This window comes from Cynara cardunculus (genome assembly GCF_001531365.2).
Source record: "Cynara cardunculus var. scolymus isolate 2C chromosome LG 7, CcrdV1, whole genome shotgun sequence".
NCBI classification, from domain to species: Eukaryota; Viridiplantae; Streptophyta; class Magnoliopsida; order Asterales; family Asteraceae; genus Cynara; species Cynara cardunculus.
The window spans coordinates 2,965,163-2,975,687 of NC_037534.1; the positions used below are offsets into that span (position 1 = coordinate 2,965,163).

The window sequence follows — 10,525 nt, forward strand, 5'->3', positions numbered from 1 at the left end:
AAAGAAATCAAATAAATTAACCGAGGGAACAAATGAATGAATTTTTTTAACCTAATCATTTGTGGGTTTGGGTTGGTTTATCCAACGTTTATTGGATAAATGTTAACTCGATAAGTGTTCGTTGTGTAAGTATTTATCAGTAAAAGTTATTATTTTTAATTACGGTAATATTTTTTGTTATTAAAATGGATTGTTCGAAAACATTTATCAGATAAGAGTCTTCTTTTTCATTTATCGGATAAAATTATTGGTTATTGTTATGCCTTTTCGTAGAGATGGCCTAATGGGTATGGCCTGGCCGAACCAGGACCGATTGGGACACGGACCGGCCTAACGATCCGTAATTAGTTACGAATATTTAGTAAATTTCCGGGCCCGGACTAGCACCGGTTATACATAGGGCCTACTTTTTTTTAAATTAAGTTTTTATAAATTATATATCAAGTTTTTTAATATTTCTACAAGTTTTTTACCAAATACTTCAAGTTTTTTTTTTATGCTTTTTAAGTTTTCGAATACTAAATCTCAAAAATCTTAACTATAAAAACATTTATAAAAATGATTTATAAAGTGAAAAATTGAAGGGAAAACGAATGAAAAACATTTCGAACTTATTTAAAAGTTATGGACTGTTTGACAGTTGTTAAATAGTTTAGTACAAAATAATTAAGAGACTCTTATCATGTAATGCAAAATAAAATATAATTGTTTGGTAATTGTTCAGAAGGAAATTAGGGCGTTGAATAGTTTAGAAGAAACCCAAGATACAAAAGCATTCAAAGGGGTTTAGAATTATTAAGAGGCAGATTTTCTTTACCGAACAATATTGAGCTCTTAGCGATTCAGATGTTGCTTTTTAATGAAACTATTAAGAGGTAAACAAACAATCCCTAACTTGTAACGTGGTTTATGACTTACTAAAAGACACCTTCTCCAAAAGAAAGCTTTTTCAATAATTAAAAAAATGTTGGTTTTAAATTGAACTTTTTATCGATTAATAAGTTATACTTTTATTGAGTTGGTTAATAACGTTTTTATGCGAATTTGATGATGACCCAATATTAGATTCAATGTGTTTATGCACATCATGGTTCATGATTTTTATTCTGGTTACTATGGATATCTGACCAACGGTACTTATTTTATTAATACCGTTCGTTAATTGGAGTAGATAAAAATAGAAACTAACAAAGTTGCGGGCCTGTTACCTCCCTGTTCAAATGCCTAAAAACATGTTAATTGAAGGCGAGTGATGGGGAGAAGCTTATGGAACTTCTTTCGGTATCAATATTACATATCTTACCATTTTTGGTCCTCAAAACACCATATATATTTCCATCTCTCCTTTGCAGTTTCTCATCAACACAATCCATTCGCCTTCAAGATTTCCAGTGTATTTATATAAACAAACAGCATTCTCAAAACAGAAAGATGAACAACTCCCAGAGCGCCAATTACCAAGCTGGTCAGGCCAAAGGCCAAGCCGAGGTTACTGATTTTTCTATGTTGATTCATTATCAGCGTTGGATTATCAAATCTCCATTCTACGATCCATTAGATTATATATATTTGTCTATCTATTGTACATAATTGAAAAATATGTTTAAACCGTTAATTATATAAGCATGCCAACGTTGTATTACCATGGGCATATCAATGGCAGATAGCCGAAACTTTTCAAACCTTCGTAAAGATTTGATTTCGGGGTTGAATTTGTACAATAGCTATTTGTAATCGTTTTCGATAACATAATATTTGATTGGATTTCGTTGAAATAGGAAAAAAGCAACCAATTGATGGACCAAGCTAGCAATGCTGCCCAGTCTGCCAAAGAGTCAATGCAACAGGTTGACTTTAACTTTCATTCAACGACTCATAAATTAATTGAGATTACTAAATGCTCTTATACTATTATAATTATTGAATTATTTAATGATTAAAAAAATTACAGGCCGGACAGCAACTGCAAGCAAAAGCACAAGATGCAGCCGAGGCAGTGAAGGATGCAACTGGGATGAAGAAATGAACCTCCATGGATCACTTGAGCATTCTTTTTTATTCGGACCTTTTTTTTATTTTCCCAACCTTTTATAATTCTATCATCATTATTCGAAGGAAACGAAGTAGAATTCCAATGTATTGGATTTTTTGAACGTTTGTTCTAATAAAACAACCCATTCTCCTCTTTTTTGTACGCACACGATACCTTTTGTTTTAATGTATGTGTATGTATGCATATTGGTTTGCAGTTACCGTCAATGTTGCTAACAGATAAGATGTTACCATTAGAATGAAAAATGTGCGTGGTTGTTTGAATCTGGTGAGAAGAGACATGTGACTCGCAAGGGTTCATTAGTTGGTCCATCAAAAAGTTTCGCGAATCTGATCTGGGTCGAGCTTATGCATAACATAAGTTTCATATAACACTTGATTTGGGAGGCGATGCTAACAAGAACGAAAAATGACATGTTTGTCATGCGTCAACTAAGCCAATACACAACTCTATCTTTCTAGCCTACACTCTAATCAAAACGTATTTAACAATGTTTTCTGGTATTAGATCGAAAACGTTGGAACTGAGATGCCCCAAGTTTATGGTATTTGCAAGATTCTTCCTGATCCCCAAATTTCTGAGTTTTACTTTGATCCACGTGGGTATTCCATGAATGTTTGTAGAAAACTATACCATTTTTACCAATAATCACGTGACTCCTAAAGATTTTAATTACGTAAGGTTTGAAGATGTTGGTTAGAACGACAAATCCATGGATCTGACACTTCTGATGAAACAGGGTTTAGCTTGGAACGAGCATGAGAAGTTTTCTAAACGACACAAAACATCTTGACTTGAAGGATAACATTATAAATGTGAAGCATGATCGATGATGTCTTATGTATTCACGAGGAGACGTAGCTATTGCAAGTAGCGTATGTCAACATTGCATGTGTTGTTGGAGCATGAACGAAAGCAAAAAATAAGTAACTTTAATTTTAACTCGTGTAATAATTTTTGTTGTGGTGGGTAGAAACATAATATTTAATTCTTAAACAAGCAGATAATTTATACCAAACCAAAATATATTTATCTAAACATTAGAAAGTTTTTATTTTACTTTAAATCGTAATGATCAAATAATCAATATCAAAACAAATATCCAAACATCCACTTATTAATATATGTTCCAAGAATTTCCAATATTGCCTTAAGCAGATACACCATACTCGTTTTTTTGTTTCTACATCACCCCACGACGCTTGTTATGTATTTGAATTATAAACCTTTTTTTTTAACTATAATCAATCACATGTTGATACACATGTAATACTAAATTATAAGCATGAGGTCGCTCACACACCATCAGTCCATATGTATTGTCACATGTGATAAGGGTGTTCTCTTGTTTTCGTAAAACGAATGTATTCTCGCTTGAATATCCAATATGTATACACACACTTTATTCGGTAGATAAATAAAGTAGGTGACGTTCAATTTGCACTAGAAAATTAATTATGGATGTAGGTTTGATTTTAAGATGGAATGAGAATGTGTATGATTATCGGCGGAAACAAAAGAAGCCAACCATAGAGAAAAAAATTATGAGTTGTTTACCGAGTGGTTACCAATTACTTAGTGTTTATTGTGTGTCACTTACTTTACTAGGTGAACATGACAAAAACCCATAAACTTACACGGTAAGTGAGGGAAAATGCAATTGTCATTAATTCATTTTGATGACTGAGGATGTTAGTCGATAAGGTAAGTAAAGACAGTGACTTTTGTCGATAAACACTTAATAAAAAATACTAAAATGATTAATTGACAATAAGATTTGGATCTTTGGGAATCCTCTTCACATGTCATCGTTACTAATCATGTTTCGTCAGGATCCCAAAGATCAGTCGATGTGCGCACAAGTTGGCCTGATAAAAAAATAGAAATGCAAACTATAAAAATTTCCAAACCCAACCCTTAAGATTCCCAAATTCTTCAATTTCAATCCCATATCTAAGTTTGATGCTTATCGATTAACCGGTGTCGAAAGAAACCCAACCCAACCCAACCAGTTTCCAGAGATTCAAGACTGCTTATCCTCTTCCCACAAATCCTTAATCTAATTATAGCTTTTGGAAGGGAAAACCCCATCAAACTGTTACTAATCGGTTATCGGTGTTGTTTAGCTGGCCATTCCCGGAGCCATAGCTGAGCTCGGAGGTGTGTTACTATCCTTGTAGCGTTATTATTTCCAATCTTGCATCTATGCGTCTAATTTTGTGTGTTTATGCGTATTATTGGTTTCTATATATTGATTTTGAGCGTATTAGCACATAATTATGTGTAATTTGAGCATAAATTTATTGAAGAAACCCTAGTTTTGGTTCTCAGATACCAATCTCCTGCTTATCATTTCACGATTTTGGTACTAAATTTGAGCATAAATTTATCGAATAACAATAGACATATGTTATTGTGAATGGATGATTTTAGGAAATGATATCATTCTATACTGAAATGGATTCTTAATTTGGAACAATTTTTTGTGAAGCGGATTCTAATTGCAGAACTGAGGTACAGGAGTATGCTTCTTGTTCGATTTTTGTTTAATCTGGTATAGTGTTTATCATTTAACAGTAGCAATGGCTGCAGGATTTTCCAATTAATATTTGATTATGTGCAATTGAAGTGCATAAACTGATGGTTAGTTGCAGTTGACCCTCAACTTCGTGAGTCCAATTCGGTGTTGGTAGTTGATGACCAATCTCTTCTTTCTGTATGACTTTTGTTCTTTAGAAATGCTGCATTTTCCCCTTAATGATTGTATTTTGTATCAAAATTCAAGAAGCACATATATAATAAAAGCCTAGCAGCATCTTTTGTATGTAAGCATTTCTGCTAAACCACATACGGGCCGTGTTCTCCTTTCCGTTTCTTGTGATTTATGTTCTGTTTGCGATTATCGATTGTAACACTGATATTGGTCTTTTTTAGTGCTAAAGATAGAGAATGGGTGACACTAATGAAAACAAAGACACCCATCTGCAAACCGGAGAAAATGATGATGATCATAAAAGGAAATTATGGAGAAAATTTAGGCCAAAGCTTTGGTTTTCATCCATTTGGAAACGGTATTCTCTTGAATCAAAGGTGAATGATTTCAAAACATTCTTGAAGATCAATATTGTTCCTGCTTCAATCTCTGTGGCAGTGGGTGTGTGGTATCTGTTCTTGAAATCGAAGGGGTCAAAGTGTAAAGTTGTTCCGTATTCGGACTTATTGAAGGGCCTTCAAGATGGAAGTGTGACAAGGGTTCAATTCAAGGAAAACTCACGTCGTATAATGTACAACAGTAAGCCACGAGGTTTTGAAAGTTCAGAAGTCTTAAAGAAAGGAAAAAATGGTATGTTTAAATTCCAAGAAATGTTGGCAACTCTGCTTACAAAATTGTCAAAAAAACATGACGTCTTGCCTGAATCACACCGATCAAGGATTGATAATGATGAAAAGAAGAAGGAACTCATTGTTAACCAAGTTCCTAATCGTGGGTGGCAGTTTTCTACAAGATACATTGATGATGATTACAGGGAGCTTCTTGATCTGATGAAGGAAAAGGGAACGACATATGGATTAGACCCTGAACCATTTTTGGCTTCAACTGGGAGGCGGGTTTTTTCAACTTTATTAAGTCAGGCACCTTCGTGGGCTATGCTCTTTCTAGTCGCTAATGGGCTAGGCGGTGGTGGCACCATAGCAAGAAAGCCTAGTAAAAACGACACAGTAACTTTTGATGATATTGAAGGTATCGATACCGCTAAGGCAGAACTAATGGAGGTAACTTCTCTCTTTTTGACAACCATGAGGAAAGTTTGAACGAGAACCATTAACATTTTGAGAACCTAGGAACCAACTATTTCATATATTATTCATGATAAATAACCCTGAATAGTATATCCATTTTCATCGTGCATTTTCATCATGAATCATGAATATCTATTACGACATTGATCATGAATAAAACATGAATAGTTGGTTCTCATGTTCTCAAAATATTTACGGTTCTCATATGAACCTCCCCCTTGACAACTAAATGTGAAACACAGCGCAATTTAGTTCAGAAAATGGTTCTTGATTGTTTTGATCATGACTCTGTTTCACTTTTGCTGGGCTCATTAAGGATTTGTTCTTCTTCCTAATCACACGAAATATCATGTAGATTGTTTCATGCTTGCAAGGAGACTCAAACTACGAGAATCTTGGAGCAAAATTACCAAGAGGTATCCTTCTGGTCGGTCCACCTGGAACAGGCAAGACGTTACTAGCCCGTGCGGTGGCTGAACGGGCTGGAGTCCCATTTTTCATCACCTGTGCAAGTGAATTTGTCGAGATGTTTGTTGGAAGAGGAGCTAGTCGCATCAGGGATCTTTTTAAGGAGGCTAAAAAATGTGCACCATCCATCATTTTCATCGATGAACTTGATGCTGTTGGGCTGAAGCGTGGTAGAGGCTTCAACACCGAGGGTGACCAAACGTTAAACCAAGTACATTTTCAGTTTTCACTTGTTTTAACTTATAATATTGAAAACAGGGTAGCTAACTGGTAAAACCTTAGGTTTGTTCCCTGGTAATTATTGGGTCAAATCCACCGGAGGGTTTTTCTGGCTGTTAACTTCAGGGGTCCATGGGATTAGTTGAGGTGGGGCCAAGCTGGTTTGGACAACCACTGTTAAAAAATAAAGTTATAATCTTGATCTGTATTGATGATCCTTTTGGTGTTGACAGTTGTTGACGGAAATGGACGGATTTGAATCAGATAAAAAGGTGGTGGTAATCGCCGCGACCAACAGACCTGAAATGTTGGATTCAGCTCTGCTTCGTGCTGGCCGGTTTTCAAGAAAAGTTTTTGTGAGGGAACCCGATGAGGATGGAAGAAAGAAAATCTTGGCCATACATTTCCGAGGGGTTCCACTCGAGGATGATAGAGATGTGATCTTCGATCTGGTTGCATCAATGACGCCAGGTTTAGTGGGTGCTGACCTTGCAAACATTGCGAATGAAGCCGCTCTTCTTGCTGCACGTAGAGGTAAAACATAACACGAATTAACAACGTGGTCATCAACATTTTTGGATAGTAATATAATGATGCTTCACATATTTAACATAGTATCAGAGACAAAGTCTGCCACTCTAAAGACAACGTGTGCTCATCTAGCCTTAGTTGGAGGGGGCATATGTTAGAGTTCCACATCGACTAGACCTGAACCATCTTTTCAATATATGGTGGAACATTTCTTCTCTCCTCAAGCGCTCTTTTGGAGAGTAATCTAATGAGGTTTCACATATTCTCACATGGTATCAGAGCAGGGTCTACCTAGGGACTCGACACTCCATACAGTCTATGCCCGTCTAGCCCAATTCGAGGGGCCGTGTTGGAATCCCATGTCAACTATTCTTGAACCATTTCTAATCAGTATACGTTGGAACCGTTCATTATCTCCCTAACGCTCTTTTGGAGAGTAATATTATGGAGTTCCATATATTCTTACAAAGATAAGATGGGATAATAATTCATTATATCTCACCTCTCTCTTTGACAACACAGGTGGAGTATGTGTGTCGAGAAATGATGTAATGGAAGCGGTAGAAAGAGCGAAACAATCGTTTGAAAATAGGCAGCAGCAATATTACGACTTTAATGAACAAGAAGCTCAGGAAATCAATTTGATCTCATCCAGACTACTTGCACAGTCGAGATTCGACTTTTGAGCAACAAAAACCATACAATTTTTTCTTTTTGCCGTCAATTGTTCCTACGAAAGGGTTCTAACGGAGTCAAACTGCCGCTTTAGGCCATTATTCGGTTTCGGTTTGAGGTCATAAAAAGTTTAACAGATTCAAACTCATTTGGGGTGGAAATGTATTAGAACAATGTGAGATTATCAACAGGGTCAATCTTTATAACAAATATCCTAATTGTTTAATTTTAAACCAGTTTAGTGTAGTTTACTTTATAATTATGGCATAATTGTTTATAAGCTTATAAACCAGTTTTCATGTGTTGTTTTACATATGAAACAACAAATGTGAAAATCCGGTGTTTATAGAATGTTGTTTCTTATGTGAAACGTCCATAACTGTTCTATATGTGGAATAAAAAAACAATCTTGAACGTTTCATATATAAAACAACATTGCATATACGAAACAACATATAAAAACTGGTTTGTAAATTTGTACAGATTATTGCATTGAACCAGATCAAACTGAACAGAACCAAGAAACAATTTTGTAATAATCTATAACTAAAAATCAAATCAAATGTAACCATTCCTTTAAATCTACTAGTTTTGATTCTTTAATTTCATGGGTTGATGCCAGCTTTTTGCCCACCCTTTCAAAGTTTTTCCATTTTGGATCCAACGCTCTTATCACATATGATATACGTAATTAGATGTTTCTGTCTCTAACAAGATTTGCTTGTTGTTTGCTTCATATCTCTTTCCTTTGCTTCATATCTTGAATCTTGATCATGACGGAAAAATAGTACAATGTGAATAACGTTTATTAACTGGATACTGAATCGAATGTTGTGTTTTTTCTTGATGGTTGCCCATTTTTTTCATTTAAAAATAAACAAGATACATTTTTTTAAACTAAAACTGTACAAATTTTAAAGCGGTCCAGGAAAATATTGATCTAAATTTTTTAGAAGGATGTTGCTATTTGAACTTATTTTATGTAAATTTTAAGCGGGGTATGAAATGAATTTTCATTCCACGCAGTTTAATCTGGAATGAAAATTTAGGCTTATGGGAGAATGGATCCATTATATTATATAAAACCAAATGGTTTCTTTTATTTTCATTTTCATATTAACGACTGCTTACTACCTTTAACCAAACACCCCATAAATTCTCCTACGTTCACATACCATTCATATTTCATACACTATCCTCAATCAGATAGCAGAGATATGAATAGAATTGGTCTTTCAAAAAAAAATATGCTACCTTAAAAGAGTACAAGTATCAGTTCAAGTAAATGTATGATTTGTCCGAGTAACGTGTAAACTGAACCAACTATACAGAAGAAAAAACACGTGGTTTATGATTTTGGTAGGTGGGTCCTGTGTGAAGTTGAAAAAAGTGTTATGTGGTCTGGTCCTCATCTCGCTGTCACATCTGACTCGTCTTCTTGTCAGTTACAGGTGGTCCCACCCTCACCCTCACCCGCATCCGCACCACCCATCACTCATCACCAACACCAAACCACCTCTAAGTAACCGGTTACCATGCTGATGTGGCAAGTGATGTGGTATCAAACTCAGTATTATTTGTTGACATGGATATCTTAATCTAACCGATTAATGCTTCAACCGGTTAGCCAAGTACTTAAATATTCAAAACTTTACATTTTTTTGATTGTGTAGTCATTTTTTTATTTGCAAATATTTGATGAATATACACATCAATTTAAAAAAAAAAACAACAAAGTTTATATCGCATGATCATAACAAGATAAAGCGGTTTCAACATGCATTATCTAGAAGATGAATAAAAGAGTGGACAAAGAAAGCTTTCATTGTACGTTCAAAAAATGACAACACTAACACAAGGACTCTACGTCATACATAAGTTTCAATCATCTTCTATATTCGAAATCCATAATGTTACATTAACTAATAATGTGTTTTCATTTGTGTATATGTTATCATAACATTTAATTAGTATAATTTCTTTTAAGATATATACATATATAACCATGTGTAGGTACCGTAAGTCTCTCCTTTATTTAATCCTTTTTATCTGGCATTAACTTCGGGGGCGTTTAATTGGACCAAGTGGCTGATTTATATCATATATATATAAATATATATATATATATATATAGTACAATATAATTTGTGATATTAAACGATAAAACAATAGTAAAAAGACTAAAATACCCCTAAGTTAACATAATCTTTTTAACGGAGTTAGTACGAGGGATATAGACCGTAATAAAATGCAAACCATCAGGACTCAAAAGCATAATAAATGAAGTTTAAATATAGTTAGTTAACATTTCACCATACTATAGGGACCAAATCTGTAATGTACTCTTTCTTTAGATATTTTGATGCCTACTTCTAATTCTGCCAATTGGATTTTAAGAAGCTTTTCTCTAACCAATGGTGTTAAAATTTTGACTAAGGAGCCGTTTACTAAACGCTTATCCGGATAAGTGTTTACCAAGTCACATTACCTCACCGGATGAATATGATAAGGACCAAGAATCTTATCCAGTAAGAATGAGACAAGAACCAAGAGTCTTACCCAGTAAGTGAGGGCGATGACTCTTACCACTGTAAGCGCTTACCAGGTAATTTGTTGCATACGATGTTTTGGTGGACTAAAATCTTACCCGATAAGTAAATGATAGAGTTAAATTTTACCGGTAAGCACTTACCGGGTAAGTGTTTGGTAAATGGCCCCTAAGAGTCCCTCCAAAGTTAAATCCTATATAAGTAGTTGGAACAAGTGAAAAGGTATTTT

The 10,525-nt window shown here is 34.7% G+C and overlaps 2 protein-coding genes across 8 annotated transcripts; both read left to right on the forward strand.

The window, feature by feature from the left end:
- Positions 1-1,431: 1,431 nt before the first annotated feature.
- Positions 1,432-2,026, forward strand: LOC112515060 (stress-induced protein KIN2-like). Its single transcript, XM_025121678.1, has 3 exons — positions 1,432-1,488; positions 1,779-1,847; positions 1,952-2,026. Exons 1-3 carry the CDS (start codon positions 1,432-1,434, stop codon positions 2,024-2,026), a joined length of 201 nt encoding a protein of 66 aa, XP_024977446.1.
- Positions 2,027-4,068: 2,042 nt separating this feature from the next.
- On the forward strand, positions 4,069-7,973 carry LOC112516024 (probable inactive ATP-dependent zinc metalloprotease FTSHI 3, chloroplastic). Of its 7 annotated transcripts, none has more exons than XM_025123044.1 (6): positions 4,069-4,213; positions 4,988-5,143; positions 5,279-5,827; positions 6,210-6,533; positions 6,775-7,075; positions 7,595-7,973. In XM_025123044.1, the coding sequence occupies exons 2-6, from the start codon at positions 5,003-5,005 to the stop codon at positions 7,756-7,758; spliced, it is 1,479 nt and encodes a 492-aa protein (XP_024978812.1). In that variant the 5' UTR covers positions 4,069-4,213; positions 4,988-5,002; the 3' UTR covers positions 7,759-7,973. The 7 variants fall into 7 exon arrangements, with proteins under 7 accessions (XP_024978812.1, XP_024978808.1, XP_024978810.1 ...); XM_025123040.1 differs by having other exon boundaries at positions 4,988-5,124; positions 5,205-5,827; XM_025123042.1 differs by having other exon boundaries at positions 4,996-5,124; positions 5,205-5,827.
- The last annotated feature ends 2,552 nt before the right edge of the window (positions 7,974-10,525 follow it).

Excerpts from the sequence above, each read along its gene's own strand:
- LOC112515060 (XM_025121678.1), top strand. The coding sequence starts at position 1,432 with ATGAACAACTCCCAGAGCGCCAATTACCAAGCTGGTCAGGCCAAAGGC. Across the intron at positions 1,489-1,778 it reads AGGCCAAAGGCCAAGCCGAG|GAAAAAAGCAACCAATTGAT; the intron begins GTTACTGATTTT and ends TCGTTGAAATAG. Across the intron at positions 1,848-1,951 it reads CCAAAGAGTCAATGCAACAG|GCCGGACAGCAACTGCAAGC; the intron begins GTTGACTTTAAC and ends AAAAAATTACAG.
- LOC112516024 (XM_025123037.1), top strand. The coding sequence starts at position 5,003 with ATGGGTGACACTAATGAAAACAAAGACACCCATCTGCAAACCGGAGAA. Across the intron at positions 5,828-6,209 it reads CTAAGGCAGAACTAATGGAG|ATTGTTTCATGCTTGCAAGG; the intron begins GTAACTTCTCTC and ends AATATCATGTAG. Across the intron at positions 7,076-7,594 it reads TCTTCTTGCTGCACGTAGAG|GTGGAGTATGTGTGTCGAGA; the intron begins GTAAAACATAAC and ends TTGACAACACAG.